The sequence below is a fragment of the Amblyraja radiata genome, chromosome 9 (assembly GCF_010909765.2).
Source record: "Amblyraja radiata isolate CabotCenter1 chromosome 9, sAmbRad1.1.pri, whole genome shotgun sequence".
In the NCBI taxonomy this organism is placed as follows: domain Eukaryota; kingdom Metazoa; phylum Chordata; class Chondrichthyes; order Rajiformes; family Rajidae; genus Amblyraja; species Amblyraja radiata.
Window position 1 is genome coordinate 7274265 of NC_045964.1, and position 23320 is coordinate 7297584.

The following is a 23320-nucleotide window of genomic DNA, read 5'->3' on the forward strand; positions in this document are numbered from 1 at the left end:
CTCATTGAATAAGTAATGAATGAGCCTGCCCCGCTGTTACCAAAGATCCTTGCTATAGGATCTTTGGCTGTTCCTCCGGCACTTTATAGGAGCACACACTATAGCTCCACTTATAAGCGGAGTTATAGGATCTTAGGTACACAAACATGCTGGAGAAACTCAGCGGGTGCAGCAGCATCTATGGAGCGAAGGAAATAGGCAACGTTTCGGGCCGAAACCCTTCGACCCGCAACGTTTACCCTTCGGTTTCGGCCCGAAACGTTGCCTGTTTCCTTCGCTCCATAGATGCTGCTGCACCCGCTGAGTTTCTCCAGCATTTCTGTGCAGCTTCGATTTTCCAGCATCTGCAGTTCCTTCTTAAACGCTGTAGGATCTTTGCTTTGCTTTGCGTCCTGGAGTTTCCCCCTGCACGTGATCTCGCCCCGCCCCCCCACCTTGTTGGCGATCGGCGGTCACGTGACGGGGGCTGCGCGTCGCCGCTGCAGCCAATGGGCGGCGTGCGGGTGAGAATTCAAACGGGCGCGGGGCGGTTGGTTGGCGGGTGAAAGCAAGAGCGCGAGCTGAGCTGAGACAGGCATCAAAGTTCCTAATGGAGTCGAGCGGAGACAAGGAGCTGCAGCAGCTGAGGTACAGCGACCTGCAGCAGCTCGCCAAGCAGTGTGGCGTGAAGGCCAACTTGAAGGTGAGCCCGGGGAGCGCCAGGTCACCATCACTGTCGTTGCATGTACGGGAAGGAACGGCAGATGCTGGTTTACACCGAACATCGACACAAAATCATGCAGGACAGGCAGCATCTCTCTGCAGAGCAGCAATAATGGCGGGGCCACGTTTCGGGTCGAGACCCTTAGTCTGAAGAAGGGTTTCGGCCCGAAACGTTGCCCGTTTCCTTCGCTCCATAGATCAGCCATGATCGTATTGAATGGCGGTGCAGGGCCGAATGGCCTACTCCTGCACCTATTGTCTATGTTTCTAATCTATAATGCTGCCTCACCCGCTGAGTTTCTCCAGCATTTTTGTCATCCTTCTACATCGGTCCTGGAATACAGACAAAATGGTGGTGTAACTCAGCGGGACAGGCAGCATCCCTGGAGAGAAATAAATGGGGTGAGACCTTAATCTGTCTGAAGCAAAGATCATAGAATCTCCGCTCTATAATCTTTGGTCTGAAGAAAGATCTCGACCCGTAATGTCGCCCATTCATTCTCACCAGAGATGCTGTCTGTCCCGCTGAGATTCTCCAGCATTTTTGTGTCTATTCTCGGTTTAAACCAGCATCTGTAGTTCCTTCCTACACAGCGCGGCATTACTGTTGCTTGAATGTTGTGGGCTACCGTGGGTTGTGGCGAATCTTCCATTAATCTTTTGTATCTTTTTTTTAAAACACAGGCCGATAAGCTGTGTAAGCTCTTGCAAGATTATTACAAAAAACATCCGAAAGACATCGCTGATGTGCAGGTAGAAACTTGGGATATGATAAAGCAAAACGTGTTTTGGTTAATTATAAACAAACATGCTCTTAAAATTGCAAAATGATCCGAGACATTACAAACAGCGTTGTACAGTGTGCGCCAGAAATGGAATTAGAACATAGAACAAAGCTGTAACAAATAAATTGGTGCATTTGACAATTAAACACTACGTCTGTTAAACACTCTATGTTGTTTTCATCAACTTCCTTTAAATTCGTAGTCATTTGGAAGCTTGAGTGATTTAGTACAACTTGTCACTCTGCCGATATTCTAATCTGTTGCTGAGGCCGATGTCAAATGATCCTTCATGAGGGTGTACACGCGGAAAATGTCCAACCCCCATGGTTGTCATTGGCTGCATTCTTAAAATCTACGTAGACTATCTGGCTGGAGATATTGTAGATGTTATAGACATCTTCAAACTCTGTATTAAGGTTCAGACTTGCTTTCAATTATACCAATGTCCAAGAAGGGTACAGTGACATTCCTCAACCACTATAGACTGGTCATTAACATCCATGGTGATAAAGTGCGTTGAGGGGCTAATTATGGTGCAACTCCTGCCTTAGAAAGGACCTGGGCCCACTGGAATTCACCTATTGCCACAATAGATCACCAGGAAATGTAATCTTGTTGGCTCTCCACTCTGTTCTGGACCACTTGGAGAATAAGAACATGGTCAGGTTATTCATCAAGTGTATCATCCCCTCCAAACTTATTGAACTTGAAGAACAGGGTCTCTCCTCGTTCCTGTGTAGTTGTATCCTTGACTTCCTTGTCAGCAGACTGCAATGAGTATGAATTGGCAACACTCCTCTTCCTCTAACCATCAACACAGGAGCATTTCAAGCCTGGGTTCAATCCCCTATTCTGCACTCTATATGTATAACTCTAATCAGATACTGCTCCTATACCATCTTCAAATAGGCTGATGAATTACATTTAATGATGAGTACGAGGGAGATTGAAAATCTGATTGTCTATGCAACAACCCTCCAATAGCAAGACCAAAGAGCTGAGGATTCATGAGCTTGTTCACATTGAGACTGCAATGGTGAGAGTAAACACTTCAAGTTCAAGTGCCTAGCACATCCATACAATCACAAATAAACCTAAATAACACTTCTAAGGAAAAACATCCTCTAAGGAAACATTGATAGTTTGGCATCTTTGGGTAATCTATCTGCACATATGTTCATCTATCTCTTGCTTTTTTGGGGGGGAGGGGGGGCTTATAGTACATTCCTATTAAAATGCTTGCACATTCCTTATTACCAAGCTCTTCCCATCATGCCTCAATGGACGAACCAGTAAGTCTCTGACAGTCTCTCTGATCAGTAGCACAACTCCTCCACCTCTTTGCCTCCCATTGCAACCCTGGACAATTGAGTTGCCAGCCATGTCCCTCTCGCACTTCTGGCAAGGGGCACTGATTTTGGATGATCAGCCAAGATCATATTGAATGGTGGTGGTGGCTTGAAGGGCCAAAGACCTACTCCTACACCTATTTTACTAACCATGGTTCCATAATAACCTCAACATCACAGACCCAAGCATCAATCCAGGCTCTGTGTTCATCTGCATTATTCACAATTCTCCTTGCATTGAAATAAACACATTTCAGCCCAACAGTGTCACCATATTCATTTACCTCTCCTTGCCTGTCCTTCCTTTAACACGTTCTGGTCCTAACCTCTGCCTTCCCATCACTCCTTCCAATTTCTGACGGACTACTCTGGTTCCCCTCCAGTTCAGGTTAACAACCCCTACACAACTGTCAGCTGTTTTGGCTCTACTTCCGCACAGTATATTTGTCAGATTTCCCTTCTATCTGTTTCTCCTGTTCTGCTGAACTTGCAACAGTGGCACTTTTCATGCTGCCTTTTCCTCAGTTGTGGTTCCCTCATTTATCTTAGTTACCTTATTTCTGCTTCAAAAACAATGCTGGGGGAACTCAGCGGGTTAGGCAGCATCTGTGGGGGAATGGACAATTCCCCTTTTCGATTGGGACGTTTCTCCAACAGTTTTTTTTTTTTTTTGCTTGGGATTCCAGTATGTTTAGTTTATTATCAAGTGTACCGAGGTACAGTAAAAACCATATAACCATATAACAATTACAGCACGGAAACAGGCCATCTCGACCCTTCTAGTCCGTGCCGAACACATAGTCTCCCCTAGTCCCATATACCTGCGCTCAGACCATAACCCTCCATTCCTTTCCCATCCATATAACTATCCAATTTATTTTTAAATGATAAAAACGAACCTGCCTCCACCACCTTCACTGGAAGCTCATTCCACACAGCTACCACTCTCTGAGTAAGATGTTGTGTGCTATCCAGTCAGCAGCAAGACAATACATGATTACAATCAAACCATTTACAGTGTATAGATACATAAGGGAATAACGTTTAGTGCAAGGTAAAGCCTGCAAAGTCTGATCCAGGATAGTCCGAAGGTCACCAATGAGATTGATAGTAGTTAGGACTGCTCTCTGGTTGTGGTAGGATGATTCAGTTGCCTGATAACAATTGGGAAGAAACTGTCCTTGAATCTGTAAGTGTGCGTTTTGACACTTCTATACCTTTTGCCTGAGGGGAGAAGAGGGAGTGCCAGGGTGCAACTCATCCTTGATTATGCTGCTGGCCTTGCCGAGGCAACGTGAGGTATAAATGGAGTCAATGGAAGGGAGGTTGGTTTCTGTGATGGTCTGGGCTGCATCTATAATTTGCTGTAATTTCTTGCGGTCTTGGATAGAACTGCTCCCAAACCAAGCTGTGATGCATCCTGATAAAATGCTTTCTATGGTGCATCTGTAGAAGTTGGTGAGAGTTGTAGGAGACATGCCGAACTTTATAAGCATTCTAAGGAAGTAGAGGTGTCGGTCTGTTTTTTTTTGGTTGTTGCAGGAGAAGTTGTAGGTGATATTGACTCCATCTCTGCTTCAGCACCGTCAATGCAAACTGGAGTATGCTTCCTGAAGTCGATCAATATCTCCTTTGTCTTGCTGACATTGAGGGAAAGGTTGTTGTCATGCATTGTATGGCATTTACATTGCTTCTTGTAAATATCAAATTTTAAAACCTGATCAATTGTGTCATGAAACTCCCAGGGATGATTACCTGGACATGTTATACAGCCCGAATGTGACGTGACCTACAGGATTGGGGTAACGTGTCCCAATTATAAATGATGAAGCGCGAGAAGTAGCGGAGTCCCAGAATCTTGTGGCTTAGCTTTAATAGGATACGTCATCTCGTGGAATGGTGCTCATGGGTTTAAATACAAGGAGATAGGTTATGCTAGTTATACAGAGTATTGTTTGGACCAAAGCTGAGCTAATGTGAACCAATCTACAATACACATTTTAGGAATATCTTATTAGCTGTGGAGAAGAAATTACTAAAACTAGGGCTATAGTCCCTGAAATGTAGAAATTATTTTTTATTTTAAGTTATCAGGGAGAAGTGATGGGATCAGCCTTGGGTGGAAACAGAAACCTTCACAAATGGTCAGATGTATATTTTATCAGAGATTCGTGTTTTATTCCCCCCAAAAGTTGCTAAAATGGTTACCGTATATGAAGGTAGCAAGGAGTCTGAAGAAGGGTATCGGCCCGAAACGTTGCCTATTTCCTTCGCTCCATACATGCTGCTGCACCCGCTGAGTTTCTTCAGCACTTTTGTCTACCAAGGAATATATAATTCTGACATAGTAGATAAGTTAATGCATTCGGAATAGAGGCTAGAGTTTTATTGATCTAGAACTAACAGTTTAAGTTCTATCAACTTGAGAAGTTTTAAATCGGTGGTTTTATAGTGTATATCAATCTTGTATACTGTAATTATATTTAACCTTTGTCCCAAATAGGACTTTTGAACTCTCGAGTGTTCTTTGTAACATAGAAGCAAACTGGCCAGTTTAGAGCAATTAAGATTGGACAATGAAACACTGACATTACAGTCATGTTATTATCCCATGAACAAATGTTTTGAAAATGGTGAAAAGCTAGGTGTGTGGACCAAGTCACTAGATCAGTCATGAACATTTGTATAATGCATAGGTGCAGTGAACCAAATGGTCTGTGCTGTCCTTGTATTTATAATAATAAACCTGATTGTAACCAAATTGGTGAACTATTATTTTTTTGACAGTGAGCAGCTTGATTGGTGTGGACATATTTGGGCCGAGGGTCCTGTTACCTTACTGTATAACTGTCTCCCAGGAATGGAACAGCAATTGCACTAAGGAGTGACTACGTAGCTTTGACGAAAATGATGTAAAATCTACATTTGATATTTTTGTGAAACAAGAAACTATTTGCTTTTGTGAACAAGCATGAAGTTTATTTGAACATACAGTATGCCCAATTGTTTCTAGGCTTCAGAAGATGATAAGAGTATTACACCAGTTTTGGAAAAAGGAGAAGACTCTTATGTGACTAAACGACGGGGCAAGGGAAGGCTGTCAAATGAAAGCAAAGAAGGGCAGAAAGAAAATCAGAATGAATCTGGACATCAGCAGGAATGTTCTGCCATTGAGCAGCCTTCACAGGTAACATTTCAGAGCTAGCGTTTAATCTACTACCTAACTTGGAAGTTAACAGTTCAACTGTTTCATATTTTACTTTTATTATTAAATATTTTAGGAGGTTTCTCCTCTTTCTGAAAGTTATCAAAACACAGAGGGGTCAGGCTCCAAAAGGAAACCAAGAAAGCGACATGCAGAATTTGAAGATTTTGTGGAAACTGGAGATGAAAGAAGTAATACTGAGAATGCTGCTGTGACCCAGTGCAAACCTTTACCATCAGAAGAAACAACTGCCACATCCAAAGGTAGTGCTGTACAATTGTTTAACCTTAATCTCACACACTTGAAATGATTCTTTGGGATGGCATTATTTAAATGGGTTTTAGAATATACTTTATGGATAACACACAAATGCTGGAGAAACTCAGCGGGTGCAGCAGCATCTATGGAGCGAAGGAAGTGGGCAACGTTTCGGGCCGAAACCCTTCTTCAGACTGGTGGGGGGGGGGGGGGGGGGGGGGAGGGCGAAGAAAGAAAAAAGGAGGAGGAGCCTGAGGGCTGAGGGAGAGTTAGGAAGGGGAGGAGACAGCAAGGATAGGTTACTAAACCCATATTTGTTATTTTATTTGGAAAAAAGATTTGCAAGTGACTTTAAATCTCATGCAGAAATAAAACTTAATCAACCATCCAGGACTTAATCCTTAACTAAAGCAGAAATGCATTTTCAAGATTCTAATTCAACATTAGCCAAAGTTCAATTTGAACATTGCTGTTCTGTTCGACTCAACACTTCCGTGCTGGTTCCATGTAGTTCTCAATTCTCTGATCTTTCCTTCAAAACTGTATCTGCCTTTCCTTTAAATACTTCCTAGTGATCTAACCACAACCATCTAGAATGGAGAATTCCAGAAATCTGCATCCTTCTGCAAGAATTTTTTTTCTATGCACCAGTGCTTTAAATAACTTGTAACTTGTTGCTTTTATTAGCTCTTTGGAGATTAAAATAGGTCTCGTAGTTTAAAAAAAATCTGAAATACAGAATAACATTTTCGCTGTCAGTATTTATGTGGGAGGAATTTATGCATTTTCCAAATTTTTTTTACGATGCGGCTTTGTGGCAAACTCTGATGCTGACCTTTTGTAGGTATACAGCTACCCCTCTAAGGCGTGGGTCACCGTTGTAGATCTACGGGTTCCAGACAATTGAGTGTTGCATTTCTTGCCTCTTAAACAAGTGTAGCCTGACGTTGAGGAGACTTAGTTATTCAGCACAGGGAACCAGGGCAAACTAGTCAATTGGATATAAAATAGTTTTGAAGTTAGGAGATGGCAGTGATAGAAGGATGTTTCTCAGACTGGAGGCCTCTAATGTGTGGTGCTGAGTCCGTAGTTATTTTAATAGCTATTTGGATGGTTAGTAAGTTTATGGATGGCATTAAATTGGTGATTTAGTGGACAGTGAAGGTTATCTATGATTACAGGATCTTGATCAATGGCCTGAGGAATACAGATTTAGACAAGTATGAGATGTTATATTTTGCTATGGCAAACCAGGGCAGGATTTGCATGGTATTTGGTAGATCCTTGAGCAGTGTTGTAGAACAGACCTAGTGGTGCAGGTACGCACTGGTATACCATGAAGGTGGTAGCTCAGAGTAGTGAATATGTTTGGCAAATATAACTTCATTGACCAGGATATTGGGTACAGGAGTTGGAATGTCAGGTTCCAACTGGACAAGATGCTGTACAACACGTTGGTACGATCACCTTTGGAATTTTTTGTACAGTTTTGATCATCCTGCTATAATTAAACTGGAAAGAGTGAAAACAAAAAATTAACGATGTTGTCATAATCGGGGTTTGAGTTATAAGGAAAGGCTAGAATGGCCAGGATTTTTTTTTCTATTCCTTGAGAATAGGAGGCTGAGATATAGATAAAGTTAAAAGGTACAATCTTTTCTCCATGGTAGGGGAGCCTAAAACCAGAGGGCATAGGTTTAAGTGGAGAGGGGAAGGATTTAAAGGGGATTTGAGGGACAACGAGCTGTCAGAGAAAGTGCTAGAGAAGGTACATTTAAGACTTGAATAGGTATGTGGACAGAAGGTTTGGAGGGATATGGGCAAGGCATAGGCAAGTGGAACTAGCCGTGGGACTGACATTACTTACCATCACCGGGCGGGGTCACAACACCCGAAGCCTGGATCGCCTCGGCGCAGAGGAAGAATAAGAAGGGAAGAGACAAAGACTTAAGACTTTTGCCTTCCATCACAGTGAGGAGGTGCCTGGTGAACTCACTGTGGTGGATGTTAATTTGTGTTTATTGTGTGTTTTTTCATTTTTACTATATGTACGACTGCAAGGCAATTAAATTTCGTTCAGACCGCAAGGTCTGAATGACAATAAAGGATACTTTGACTTTGACTTGGGCTGAAGGGCTCTCTAACACTGGATGGTCTTAATTGTGAGGAGAAAGATGAGTTTAAAAACTTCAAATTAAAACAATAGTTTGAATAATCTGTCCATCTAAACTATTGTGTCCAGGAGCCGCCAGAAATGTGTTTCTTTGACAAATCCGACGTAGGGTTATTTAGTACCAAAACAAGCCCTTCGGCCATGAGAACAATCAAGTGTCCAATTGCATTCATCTACACTAATCCATTTTATTTGCTGTGTAGTCAGATTTGTGTTTCACCTTTTGACATAGTGGTGTGCTTCAATGCTTCTCTCAGTAAGCTTATTTAATAGATAATGGAGCAATGTTTTCAAGATTTTAGAAGGTCTTGAAAGAAGAGGCAGAATGTTTTGAAATCAAAATTGTAGGATTTGGTGCTGTGACAGCTAAATGCTTCGCTCCCCGGAGTGATTTTATTTTTCAAACATTGAGTTTTGGGAGACAAGATTGGATGAGTGCATGTGCAAGTTGTTGCTTTGGGAGATGGGTTGCAGCATGTCCCTGCAGCAAATATTGTTTGGGCTTAGCAGTTGGTTTTGTTTCAACTTCAGGAACTGTTGGTCAATCAAAAACACTTGTGCAGGGTGGCAAAATTCCACGTTACATTGGAGGAGCCAGGAAAACAGGTCCAAAGACACCTGTTGGTGGAAAGACTGGACTAATGCTTGTTACTCCTGGTAAGAAAATATCTGATTCCTCATAGTACTAATGTTCGGATTCACACACTTTGTGTGTCTGATAATAGAAATTGTGAGATTGACAACAATGCAAAGATCTAAATGTTCCTGTACTAGCACCTACGACTTTATCATATAGCCAATTGTCTTAAGGCAAATTTAAGTTCTGTACATGCAACTGTCAACCACTGATAGATGAAATGTATTAAACATTGTTCCTACTATTTTTAGTGAACTGATTACAAATGGGAAATTGCAGAGCAAAGTTAAGGGTCTGTCCCACTTGCCGATTTTCGGCGACTGCCGGCATCATTGACTGACGTATCAGGTCATCGAAAAATTTGCGGCAGTATATGCGCGGTATTTTTTCATGAGTCGCAACATTTTTGTCGCCGCTGGATTTTGAAATGTTCAAAATCTTTTGGCGACACTGATATGTGACTGAAAACATTGCCAAATGGGACAGGCCCTTTAGGAGAAATCTACAACAATTTAGGAAGAAATAAAGGAGATAACTAGCCAAACAATCTGGAAAGGTGCAGTCTAAGAGGATTGCAGAAACAGATCAGCAAAAGTTGTCAGTTGCATTCTTGTGTATAAAAAATCTCTAAAGAAAATGGGGCCAAAAATTGGAAAGCACAAAATATAATTCCTGGCTATTTTTAAAGAGACAGTTGTGGACCAATTAGCTTAAGATCACTGGTAGAATAGGTATGAGTGCCAAAATCTGAGCGTGAGACTTTGAGATAGGGAATATAATACAAAAGTAAGTGTTCTCAAAAGCATGGTTATGTTTACCGAACAGTGAATTATTTTGAAAATAGCAGCAGATATATAATACCGTCCTTAAAATATTTGTAATTCCTGATCTTTATCTTGATAATGAAGTACAATATTTTTGAACTAATATCCATTTAGATTAATACCCACACATTAACGTTATCTGGGAACATTTGACTAATGTGGTATGGTATTTTGAATTTTTAGACTGGAAGAAGATTCATGAAGCAAATTTCAACAAGATGGAATCAATTGACTTGTATGTTGAACGGAAAAAAAAACGCCTTGAAGCTTTTGGTAACTGTGTCAAACCAGTGAAGGTATTGGTTTATTTATTATTGTCACGTGTACCAAGATGCAGTGAAAATTTTGTTTAATGTTCTATCCAGGCAAATCTTGCATTACATGAGCACATCGGCTCTTTCAAAAGAGAAAATAAACAGATGGTAGAATAAAGTGTTACAGCTACAGAGAGAGTGCATATCTAACAAAAGTGTCAGGGCGGCAACAAGGTAGATTGGAAATTATCCCTAGCATATGAGGTCCATTCTAGAGGTAGACACAATGCTGGAGTAACTCGGCGGGTGAGGCAGCATCTCTGGAGAGAAGAATGGGTGACGTTTTGGGTCGAGACCCTTCTTCAGACTGATGTCAGGGGAGGGGGCGGGACAAAGATAGAATGTAGTCGGAGACAGTAAGACTAGTGGGAGAACTGGGAAGGGGATGGAGAGAGAAAGCGAGGGCTATCTGCAGTTAGAGAAGTCAAATGTTCATTCCGCTGGGATGTAAACTACCCAAGCGAAATATGAGGTGCTGTCCCTCCAGGACAGATTAGGAATGGGAATTGATCGCCGAGCCTGAGCTTGTTCTTGCCGATGTAGAGAAGTTGACACCTGGAACAGTAGATGAGGTTGGAGGAGGTGCAAGTGAACCTCTGCCTCACCTGGAAAGTCTGTTTAGGTCCTTGGATGGAGTCGAGGGAGGAGGTAAAGGGACAGGTGTTGCATCTCCTGCAGTTGCAGGGGAAAGTACCTGGGGAGGGGGCGGTTTGGATGGGAAGGGATGAGTTGACCAGGGAGTTTCAGAGGGAATGGTCTATGCGGAAAGCAGAAAGCGGTGGAGATGGGAAGATGTGGCCAGTAGTGGGATCCCGTTGGAGGTGGCGAAAATGTTGGAGGAGTGTATGTGACAGCTGATGGAGTGGAAGTTGAGGACAAGGGGGACTCTGTCCTTGTTACGCATGGGAGGGAAATGGGAATAAGAGTGGAGCTGCGGGATATCGAGGAGATCCTAGTGACGGCCTCATCTATAATGGAAGAGGGGAACCCCCGTTTCCTAAAGAATGAGGACATCTCCGATGCCCTGGTATGGAAAACCTCATCCTGGGCGCAGATGTGGCATAGACTGAGGAATTGGGATAGAGGCGATAGAGTCTTTACAGGAAGCAGGGTGGGAAGAAGTGTAGTCAAGATAGCTATGGGAGTCTAAAGGAGATTATTGTTGGAACTGATTAAATTGAGTCTGGGCAAAGTTCAATTGACAGAGCAATAAAGTGGCGAATGGAAAACAATATTCTTGTCTGCTATCATCATGTTCTATCGTGCTTCCTTTTAATTCTGGAACGTTGTCTCCAAATATTGGTCTTGAGTTTAAAAGATTTTATGCTGTTATAGATAAGATTGAAGCTGTGTTTGATCCAAAATCAAATTGACTGTTAGTTTCTTGAATTTCATATTATATTAGAAACTTGTACTTAACATATCATCTCTCTCTCTTTGCTTTAGAAACCACTAAATGGACCTCAGAGTATGTCTTTACTCAGCCCAGTGCAACAGACAACAAAAAATACTCCATTAACTACACCAGCCAGCCAATTTAAATTGCCACGCACCTCTGTTTTCAAGCCATCTGTGCACTCTGTTACCAAAATGAGTGTTCGGTAATAGCTTTTATCGCTTTTTTAAGCAGCATTCAGATAGTTTCTTTCTGTCAATTCTGTCCTCTTCTGTCTCATTCTATGTGCTATTCCTTGAATATTGCACCAAATTAATATTTAAAATCTAACATTTAAGTAAAAATTATTATTAAAATGTTGTTTAAGAGTAACTTCAGTGTTGTTCTTTCACATTTTTACTCCACTTATTATTCTTAAATATATTTTACCTGTAGTGAACTTATACTTGATGCTGATTATATTTGATGCTGTTCAGGTTTTCAAAGGCTACCAGAGACAATGAGGAAAAGGAAACTGCAGCAAAAACGCCTGCCAAAATGTCACCTTACACAGAAATATCCAGTGATCTTGGGACAGAAGAGGTGAAAATAAACAAGTCGTCACAACCCATGACATCCAAAGACCAAGGAGATACCAGTACTATGGAACGTGCCCAGACCAAAGGTAATGTGTAAATTTAATTGCATGTAACATCTCAGCAGTGTTAAATATCTCAGCACTTGCTATTTAAGACTTATTGACGACGTTAGGTTCCCATATCACTCCCTTTTGGGCAACATTGGACAAAGTCAGCATGGATTTATGAAAGGTAAATCATGTCTGACGAATCTTATAGAATTTTCGAGGATGTAACTAGTAGAGTGGGTAAGGGAGAACCAGTGGATGTGTTATATCTGGACTTTCAGAAGGCTTTCGACAAGGTCCCACATAAGAGATTAGTATGCAAACTTAAAGCACACAGTATTGGGGGTTCAGTATTGATGTGGATAGAGAACTGGCTGGCAGACAGGAAGCAAAGAGTAGGAGTAAACGGGTCCTTTTCACAATGGCAGGCAGCGACTAGTGGGGTACCGCAAGGCTCAGTGCTGGGACCCCAGCTATTTACAATATATATTAATGATCTGGATGAGGGAATTGAAGGCAACATCTCCAAGTTTGCGGATGACACAAAGCTGGGGGGCAGTGTTAGCTGTGAGGAGGATGCTAGGAGGCTGCAAGGTGACTTGGACAGGCTGGGTGAGTGGGCAAATGCATGGCAGATGCAGTATAATGTGGATAAATGTGAGGTTATCCACTTTGGTGGCAAAAACAGGAAAGTAGACTTTTATCTGAATGGTGGCCGATTAGGAAAGGGGGAGATGCAACGAGACCTGGGTGTCATGGTACACCAGTCATTAAAAGTAGGCATGCAGGTGCAGCAGGCAGTGAAGAAGGCGAATGGTATGTTAGCATTCATAGCAAAAGGATTTGAGTATAGGAGCAGGGAGGTTCTACTACAGTTGTACAGGGTCTTGGTGAGACCACACCTGGAGTATTGCGTACAGTTTTGGTCTCCTAATCTGAGGAAATACATTCTTGCCATAGAGAGAGTACAGATAAGGTTCACCAGACTGATTCCTGGGATGTCAGGACTTTCATATGAAGAAAGACTGGATAGACTCGGTTTGTACTCGCTAGAATTTAGAAGATTGAGGGGGGATCTTATAGAAACTTACAAAATTCTTAAGGGGTTGGACAGGCTAGATGCAGGAAGATTGTTTCCGATGTTGGGGAAGTCCAGGATAAGGGGGAAATCTTTTAGGACCAAGATGAGGAAAACATTTTTCACACAGAGTGTTGAATCTCTGGAATTCTCTGCCACAGAAGGTAGTTGAGGCCAGTTCGTTGGCTATATTTAAGAGTGAGTTAGATGTAGCCCTTGTGGCTAAAGGGATCAGGGGGTATGGAGAGAAGGCAGGTACAGGATACTGAGTTGGATGATCAGCCATGATCATATTGAATGGCGGTGCAGGCTCGAAGGGCCGAATGGCCTACTCCTGCACCTATTTTCTATGTTTCTATCTTGAAAAGGGAAATGAGCAGTTGGACCTGCCTTTATCTACGACAGTAATTTCAGCGGAGAGGGTAGACTGGAGTCAAGTCGTCACTTTTATTTCTATAGCACATTTAAAAAAACAACTCTCGTTGACCAAAGTGCTTTACATTGGTGGAGGTACTAACATTATACAACAGTGGTTCATAGATTAAGTACATAAATACATACATATAGCCCTCCCTCAGAGGACGTCAAGAAAGGCTTGAGAGTAAAGATGAGTTTTAAGGCTCGACTTAAAGGAGTCGATGGAGGGGGCAGTTCTGATGGGACGAGGGATGCTGTTCCATAGTCTAGGAGCTGCAACCGCAAAGGCACGGTCGCCCCTGAGCTTATGCCTAGACCGAGGGATATTCAGTAACCCCAAGTCGGCCGATCTGAGGGACCTGGAGGTGGTGTGGTGGCGAAGCAGACTTTTGATGTAGGTCGGGGCAAGCGCGTTAAGGGTTTGTAAACATAAAGAAGGATCTTGAAATTTATTCGGAATGGCACAGGGAGCCAGTAGAGAGAGGCCAGGATCGGGCTGATGTGGTCCCTTTTTCGGGTGCCCGTCAGGAGTCTTGCTGCGGCGTGACTCTCTCCTGTGGAGGATCAGCTGCAGCATTGTGGAATAACCTATTACAGATACTAGGCCTCTTTTAAGTGATTTTAGTCCAGAATTTAGCAATAAAACACTTCTGTTAAAAGAGTAAAAACTTGAAAGATTATGTTGCACTGTGCCATTTAACTTTTTTGTTTTCATGGCTTGTTTTCAGTGGTTACTCCATACAAGTTCTCTGGTAATGCTACTCCTGGATCCAATAAGAGGTTTGACTTGCAAGCCAGCTTGTCTCAGCCACTTCGATACAAGCCACACAAAGGTTGGTATGCATTGCTATAGGTGACCCTTTGGGTGGATTATCTTGAGGTTGGGGAGTAAGTGTATTGCTTAGGTGGGTCTTTATTTAGGATTCTAGAATCCTGCATAGGGCACCACAAACTCAAAATCAATTAATTCAATGTCATTACCACTTTCTAAATTATTCACTTCCTTTAGTTAAAAGGCTATAATGGAATCTGCTTTGAAACAATATTTCTAAGGCATTTGAACGTATTTACCCTTTTCCAGTAATCACTGTTACTTTTGGTGGGGGGGTTAGATTTTGTGTGTTGGCATCGTCCCAGAGGGGACCGAGGGCCAGCAGAGCCTTCTGAAGAGCAGTGTAATCAAGAGGCAGATTCCATCTGCAATAGGTAAGTAAGCTGCCAGAGAATTGTATATGAAAGTGTGGGTGGCAAGCTCCAAGCGCCACCAGCAGGAGGCGCTGGTGCTATTACCACCAGCGCTGGGGTGCTGCAGCACGGCAATGCCGCCAGCAGTGCACGTTCTCGGGAAATGCCTGGGCCGGCTGCCAATAGTCCCCGAGGTGGCCGGCCAGATTCACCGTCTCTTCGCCTGGGATCGGCGCTCCGGGACCCGCTTCCTCGTCGATACCGGAGCTGAGCGTCCTACCCCCTTCGCTGGCCGACATTCGTTCCGGTAAGCGGGGGCCCGTTCTCACCGCGGCGAATGGCAGCCCCATCCACACGTATGGGGTTCGCATGGTTCCAATCGTGTTCGGCTCCTGCCATTTCTTGTGGCGGTTCACCATTGCTGATGTCTCCCAGCTGTTGCTGGGGTCCGACTTCATCCGGGCGCATTCCCTCCTGGTGGACGTCAGGCGTCCGCGCTTGGTCCACGCCACCACGATGGAGCCGATCACGTTGCGATTGGATGAGCCGGTGGGACGCCCCCCCCCCCCCCCGTCGTCTGTGCAATCCCGCTTCGCTCGGATTTTGGCCGCGTTCCCGATATCCTGACCCCACAGTTTCGGTTATCAGCCCCCAGTCACGGGATGGTTCATTTCATACCAACTATCGGCCCACCTCTCCACGCACGAGCACGCCGACTGCCGCCGGATAAACTACGTCTGGCACGGCAGGTGTTCCACACGATGGAGTCCTTGGGGTTCGTCCGCCCTTCAAACAGCCCATGGGCGTCCCCACTCCACATGGTCCCTAAGGCAAGCAGGGGGCTGGCGACCTTGCAGGGATTATCAGCGGCTGAACGCCGCAACAACCACAGACTGATGCCCCGTACCCCACATCCAGGACTTCACCGCCCATTTGGCTGGGGCTACTTTATTCTCCAAAGTGGATCTGGTACGGGGTTATAACCAGATCCCAGTCCACCCGGAGGCAATCATTCAATTCAATTCAATTCAATTCAACTTTAATGTCATTGCACAAATACTGAGTATGGGTACAACGAAATGCAGTTTTGCGTCAGTCCGTAGTAGTGCAATATAGAAATTAAAAAAAAAAAAGAGGATACAGAATAATAAAAAATACAGAATAATTAAACAATGGGGACGGAGGGACCGGAGGAATCTATCGGCGGGACTCCGAGTTCAGCAATGCGACGGTATGATTGTAGAAGCTGTTCCTCATCCTACTGGTACGAGACCTGAGGCTCCTGTACCGCCTCCCTGATGGGAGGAGGGCAAACAGTCCATGGTTGGGGTGGGAGGGGTCTTTAATGATCTTCCCAGCTCGTTTCAGACATCGTTTTCAGTGGAGGGCATCCATGGCAGGGAGCGGGGCACCGATGATGTGCTGCGCGGTTTTCACCACCCGTTGTAGTGCCTTCCTGTCCGCAACAGTGCAGCTGCTGTACCATACCGTGAAGCAGGCGGTCAGGATGCTCTCGATGGTACACCTGTAGAAGTTGGTCAGGATCTGGGGGGACAGGTGGGCTTTCTTGAGCCTCCTCAGGAAGTAAAGGCGCTGCTGTGCCTTTTTGATCAGCTTGGAGGTGTTGAGGGACCAGGACAAATCCTCCGAGATGTGTACCCCGAGGAATTTGTAGCTGGAGACGCGCTCCACCTCAGTCCCGTTTATGTGGATGGGGGTATGTCTGCCCCCTCTGACCTTCCTGAAGTCGACAATAAGTTCCTTCGTCTTCTTGGAGTTGAGGACTGTATCATCATGCCGTTCGGGCTGTATGAATTTGTGCTGATGCCGTTCGGCCTCAAGAACGCTGCGCAGGCCTTCCAACGATTGATGGACGGGGTGTGTCGCGGCCTTGAGTTTGTTTTTGTCTACCTCTACGACATCCTGGTGGCCAGCCGCTCGCAGCAGGAGCACTGCGCCCACCTCCAGCGGCTCATCGAGCATGGCTTGGCTGTCAACCTCGCTAAGTGCTGTTTTGGGGTAACTGAAATCGACTTCCTCGGCCACCGCGTGACTTCGCAAGGCGTGGGTCCCCTGCCGGAAAGGGTCGCCATCCGTCGGTTTCCCCGTCCATACACGCCTGCAGGAGTTTGTCGGGATGGTGACGTTTTATCATCGTTTTGTGCAATCCGTGGCACACATCATGCGGCCGCTGTATCAACTTCTGGCGGGTGGGCGTAAGGACATCGAGTGGACCAACGAGACGGTGGCAGCATTTGACGGCGCGAAAGAGGCCCTTGCTCGGACCGTACTGCTGGTGCACCCACGGGATGATGCCCCGACTGCCCTTCGGTGGACGCCTCTGAGTCGGCGGTTGGTGTCGTGCTAGAACTACTGACGGACGGAGATTGGCAGCCCCTGGCCTTCTTCAGCCGGCACCTCAACCGCGCTCAGACTAAGTACAACGCATTCGATTGCAAGCTCCTGGCTCTGTACCTGGCAGAGCGCCACTTCCACTACTTCCTGGAGGGCCGCCCGTTCACCGCCTACACAGACCACAAGCCGCTCACTTTCGCCCTGGCGAAAGTTTCCGACCCCTGGTACGCACGACAGCAGCGTCAGTTGGCGTACTTCTCCGAATACACCACCTCCATCCGATACGTCGAGGGGAAAGAGAACCGGGTGGCGCTAGTGGCCGCTCGGTTCATGTGGCACGGTCTGCGCAAGCAGGTTGGCCACTGGGCTCGCACCTGCATTTCGTGCCAGACGGGGACAATCCAGCGCCATGTCCGGGCGCCCCTCCAGGAGTTCGGCCTACCTCACCGGCGATTCAACCATCTCCACGTAGACATTGTGGGGCCTCTCCCGCCGTCCCGGGACATCACCCACCTCCTCACGATGGTGGACCGCTTCACGCGGTGGCCGGAGGCCATAGCCTTGGCCGACACGTCAATGGCTACATGCGCTCGTGCATTGTCCGCGCACTGGATTGCTCGCTTTGGGGTGCCGGCGCACATCTCCTCGGACCGGGGGCCACAGTTCACCTCCGAGCTGTGGTCGGCCATGGCTCACTTGCTGGGTGTGCGGCTGCACCACACCACGGCCTATCACCCGCAAGCTAACGGATGGTGGAGAGGTTCCACCGGCAGCTCAGGCGCGACTCTCCGGACTGGATGGACGAGTTGCCGAGGGTCTTGCTGGGCATCCGGACTGCTCCTAAAGAGGACTTGGCCTCATCTTTAGCGGAGCTCGTTTACGGGTCGCCACTCATGGTGCTCGGGTAGTTCGTGCTGTCGGCGCTGGGGCAACAGGGAACTCCCTCATCCACCCTACAGCGACTTCGTGAGCGAGTTGGCAGGCTTGCGCCCGTCCCGCCATGGGACATTTCGCCCGCACGTGCCATCAGCCCTCCGGGACTGGCCCTACGTTTTTTCTGCGCCGGATTGACCAGTTGAAGCCGGCACATCTGGACATTGACCAGCCGGTGCTGGTTGCCCGACATCGGCCTCGAGAGCGCCCCCCTTCACGGCTCCCTCCGCCTGTCACTCAACCTGTCCTCCCGCCGGTCCCTCGACCTGTGCCTCCGCCAGCCCATCGGTCGGCTGATTTCCGCACGCAGTCCAGCCGGGTTGTGCGCCCACCGGTGTGTTTTGTGCCTCCGGTTCGGGGGGGGGGTCCTGTGGTGGCTCCCAAGGGTCGGGCCATCTCAACTATCAAACCCCTCGGCACGGGAATGGGTGAGTCCAGAGGCGGCCCTTAGCAAGAGGGATTAAAGGCAAGGGTTTGGGAGCTATCTTTCTCTCTCGGGACTTCCCTGCTACCTGGAAGGACATAATAAAAGGTACCTCCCAAAACACCTGGCTCCTCGCTTTCATTTCGGGACATTGGCAACATTCCTGAATTCCACTTGTTAGTAAATTCATTTAAATTTATAGACTCGTGATGACACATTTACCAATGGTAAGTTTATCTTGATCTGAATACTTATAATTATGAGCATCAAGTCTCCTTAAAACCTTTTGTTTCTGTTAAGGACGTATTAAAAATCATATGACAGTAATCTGTTAGTACCTGGTATTCACAATTAATGTTTTTAATTTTGATTACAGCTGCATTAGAAAACATTCACGTTGCCTATGCCTCCTTATTAAAGTACTCATTTTGTTTTATAGGAAAATTAAAACCTTGGGAGGAGGAGGAGGAGAAGAAGGAGATTGTGGTGGCTCAAAATCCACAGAATTCAAGGTTCTCTGTGCAGAATTATAAACTGCCCAAATTGCAGACAAGGTAAGATTTACAAATCAGTGGCATTTGACTTGAGGGCATGAATGAACCTTCTGCCCTTGTACTTTACGGTGATGCTATTGAAGCTTCAGTGAGTTGCTGTTGTGAATCTTGGGTTGGACGTCTGGCTGTGACTCTGATACTTTGTGGCTGAACCCTGCTCAATTTGACGTTTGTCAGCCTGTGGAGGTCATCACAAGACCAACACACATACCACCAAGGCCATTTTGTATCACTGGTGATCATCAAAAGCCTTTGATGTTTCTTTTGGGATGGTTAGTGGCTTCATACCATCCCAGCTACAATATGTCACTCTCGTCTCAAATTCACAAAAGTTTAAAACACAAATTTCAGTAGGAATCAAAAATCTGGGTGGTGCTGGAGCACTGAATAGTGGGGTGCAGGGACTCTGCAGAAGGACTTGGATAGGTGGGAGAGTTGGCAGAGAAGTGGCAGATGGAATATAGTGTAGCAAAGTGTGGAGTCATGCATTTTGGTAGTAGGAATAAAGGTGTAGACTGTTTTCTAAATGTGGAGAGAATCCAGAAATCGGATATGCAAAGGGACTCTGTAGTGCTGATGCAGGATTCCCAAAGAGTTAACTTGCAAGTTGAATTGGTAGAAATTAAGGCAAATGCATTGCTAGCATTTATTTCATGAGGGCTAGAATACAAAACCATGAGGCTCGAAGGCCTCGAACAAAATGCTTAGGTTCGAAGGCGCTGGTCAGGCTGCATTTGGAATATTGTGTGCCATTTTGGGCACCATATCTGAGGAAGGATGTGCTGGCTCTGGAGAGGGTCCAGAGAGGTTTACAAGAATGATCCCAGGAATTAGTAGGTTAACATGATGAGCATTTTGCAGCACTAGGCCTGTACTCGCTGGAATTTAGAAGGATGAGGGAGGACCTCATTGAAATATACCGAATAGTGAAAGGCCTGGGTAGAGTGAATGTGGAGAGGATGTTTCCACTGAGGGGAGTCTAGGACTAGAATTCATGGCCTCAGAATTAAAGGACGTTCCTTTAGGAAGGAGATGAGGAGGAATTTCTGCAGTCAGTGTGGTATATCTGTGGAATTCTTTGCCACAGAAGGCTGTGGAGGCCAAGTCAATAGATATTTTTACGGCATAGAGATTCTTGATTAGTACGGGTGTCGGGGTTATGGGGTTAGAAGGGAGAGATAGATCAGCCATGATTGAATGGCGGAGTAGAATTGATGGGCTGAATGGCCTAATTCTGCTTCTATCACTTATGACCTTATAAACACACCTCCCAGCAGCCTGGCAAGACACCTACATCAGCAAGAAGGCAGTCGGAAGGTGACCGGCATGGCGAAGTGAGAGCTTCTGCTGATTCAACCTGTTTCCAAATAGAAATTAATGGAAGTTATTTACTGAAGGAACTCTAGGATAGACAGTCCAGCCCCTTGTGGATTATACAGGCCATCCAGGTGTGAAGAAACGTCACCTATTCTTTTAATCAGCGATGCTGCCTGCATACACCAGCAATACACCAGCAATTTGAGTATGTCTTCAGCTGTAGGTTAACTTGTTATCCATAACGCACTTTTCCCCTGTCAGTGATGGAAAGTGTTTAATGATACTTTGTTCACTTTCTTCTAACCCAGAGGTTCTGAAACATATCTTTTCTGTTCTATGGCCTGAATGATTAATTTTGCTAGAGTATAGATCTGATGTCTGTTGTGAATTGTGCTTATTCTTGCATTGGTGTCAGCTGATGCGGAAATGCCTTGCTGATGCATTCAGACATCTTTATTGCTGCGTGGTTTTACACTCTGTTCTGTTGCAGGAAAAATCGACGGGAGAAGTTTATAGAAAAGAGGAAAGAGATAAAGAACCATGTGATGGGAACAAGGCGAGGCTTGGTCATGCATTGAAATAAACAAACTCACTGTACTGTTCATTCTGATATTTTTATGTTTCGGTCACGTAAGATCTGTTTTGCTTTTTCTTCTGTGTGTAGTACTTCGAGCTTTGTTTGGTTGATGTCATTTGTCTTGAACTTTAATGTATTTTGTTGTTCAACATTTCCCAAAGCAGCATGAGATGAGGCTGCTTTTCAATAATCCCTGTATACAAATAACCCCAATTAGTTGACGGTAGGATGTGCTGGATTCCATTTACTTAAAATTTCTATCATGCTCCACAAAATCCTCAGGTCTAGGCTCTAAACTACAGCCCCCAGCATGGGTATTACTGTGCATATTGTAGCACCTTCCTATAATGGGGATCAAGTAAATGTTGTAATGCTACTTACATGATCTGTTTGGCTTTAGACAGGAACATTTGTTTTTAATGCTGTAATGCCTTTCCTAAAGGAAACTAACTAAACCAAATTATGGTACTTTACCTCAATGCTTCCCTCTTGTGTTTAGACTCCATTCCTACGTAAAATCTACACAGAAGGCCAAACCCGCTGCTGTGGGAATTTTGAACTGCATTTTCTTTTCATTCTGTTGAAAACTGCTCTTTTTTGTGGGGGGAGAGGGGGGGGGGGGGGAGGAGGAGGAAGAAGAAGCGAGTGTTCATTTTCAGTTTTTAACAACAAAACCGCAATCTGAAATGAGAAAAAAATACTGCGCACATTTAAGGTTCAGGCAGCAATTCTCTCAAAGGAGTATCCAGCTATTTAGCGATGCCTAGTTTGCTTAAAAGCTCAGCGTAGACTTAAAATAATAAGATTGTAGAGATAATGCAGCGGACATAGCATCTTCTGGAAGAAAAAAAGAAAGACTAATGGCAGTGGAGACAATACGACTGTTTTGAAGTTCTTTAGAATTGATGCTTTTGATTTTTTTCAAAATCTGTGCCTCTTAATGAATATAGTCTAGTATATTTGTATGAATACAATGAAAATTGATTTAATAAAAATAAAATGTTCTATACTTAATTGTGAAGGTTGGATTTCAATGGTTGCTCCACTCATCCTATAGTCTACAACTTCTGTGTTTGATGTAAAATTTCAGAGGGGTTGTCAAAGGTAATGGTGTGCGCCTAGCAAGACCATGGCCAAAGATTTAGGTTTTAGGTCGCCCTAATCTTTGACTCTTATTTGCGCTTAAATGCTGCAGTGGTTCCATATCCAGGGTTCTCGCTTAACTTTTTTTCCCTGTTGCCAGCCGGGCAACCTTGGCAGCTTTTTAGGTTGCCAAATGACAGTTTAGGTGGTCATTTAAGATGGCTTGCATGACGCGTGCTCGGACGAAGTGCGTAGTTACCCGTCGGAATTATGCTCAATTAAGCATTCACATATTATTTCTGCTTCAAATAAAGTCACAAACTAACAAATTCACCAATCAAGACATGATATATACCACAATTACATGCAGCAAAATTATAATACAGTATCTCAACTCTTTTTACACATTGCAATTAATGCAATTTTTATTATCTTTTCACTTCCAAACAAAAATGTGGTTGGATTATTCATCGTATGATCAACCTGTGTCAATAAATCCTGGACCTTGATAGCATATATGCTTAACCATGCACACTACAGATTGATGCAAGCATGTTTTCTGTGAAGGACCGAAAATTATCATGACATGGCCATATCATAGGTCGTTATTGCTATTGGTACAGAAACACTCTCGCTTCCCACATAATTTATCCATAACAAAATATACAGGTTGCAAGGAATTTTTTAAAGGCATTTTATGGTAATAGCTGTTAAAACTGACTATACCCATCTGACAGGTTAAACATTACACTAACTAACAAGAGATGGCCAAAGGACATAAATGCAGCAAATGTTCTTTTGGTAATATATTTAAAGGTGTCAAGACGCCACATTACTGGACATTCAGATTAGATGTATGTGTTGTGAACAGCAATGAAGATACCCAGTTTGTAAGCACCATTTAAAAAAAATTGTTGATAAATGCTTTTTCCATCATTCCCACTTCAGAATTAACTTTAACATTTCAACTGAAATAACTCCTGACCAAATTTGTGATGTATATGACTGACTGTAGAAGTAAAACCTGGATAAATCCAACATATAGTTGAGAATGTTGTTCAATAAATAACTACAGTACTGACAATCCATATTAAGAGCATTGATTCGCCATCAAAATGAATTCTGTAAT

At 44.5% G+C, this 23320-nt stretch overlaps 1 protein-coding gene and 1 long non-coding RNA gene across 2 annotated transcripts; one reads left to right on the forward strand and one right to left on the reverse strand.

Annotated features, from left to right (window-relative positions):
* The first annotated feature begins 478 nt into the window (after positions 1–478).
* nusap1 (nucleolar and spindle associated protein 1) lies at positions 479–22122 on the forward strand. Its single transcript, XM_033026600.1, has 11 exons — positions 479–682; positions 1387–1455; positions 5850–6023; positions 6118–6304; positions 9004–9129; positions 10117–10229; positions 11694–11848; positions 12120–12307; positions 14492–14596; positions 19100–19214; positions 21022–22122. The coding sequence occupies exons 1-11, from the start codon at positions 590–592 to the stop codon at positions 21107–21109; spliced, it is 1413 nt and encodes a 470-aa protein (XP_032882491.1). The 5' UTR covers positions 479–589; the 3' UTR covers positions 21110–22122.
* On the reverse strand, positions 592–1795 carry LOC116976730. The gene is made up of 3 exons (XR_004413030.1): positions 1385–1795; positions 708–712; positions 592–675 (listed from the first exon to the last, which is right to left on the reverse strand). It is a non-coding gene; the product is annotated as an uncharacterized LOC116976730 (long non-coding RNA).
* Positions 22123–23320: the final 1198 nt, after the last annotated feature.

Coding starts and splice junctions, on each gene's coding strand:
- nusap1 (XM_033026600.1), top strand. CDS start 590: ATGGAGTCGAGCGGAGACAAGGAGCTGCAGCAGCTGAGGTACAGCGAC. Junction 683..1,386: donor GCGTGAAGGCCAACTTGAAG/GTGAGCCCGGGG, acceptor TTTAAAACACAG/GCCGATAAGCTGTGTAAGCT. Junction 11,849..12,119: donor GTTACCAAAATGAGTGTTCG/GTAATAGCTTTT, acceptor GATGCTGTTCAG/GTTTTCAAAGGCTACCAGAG.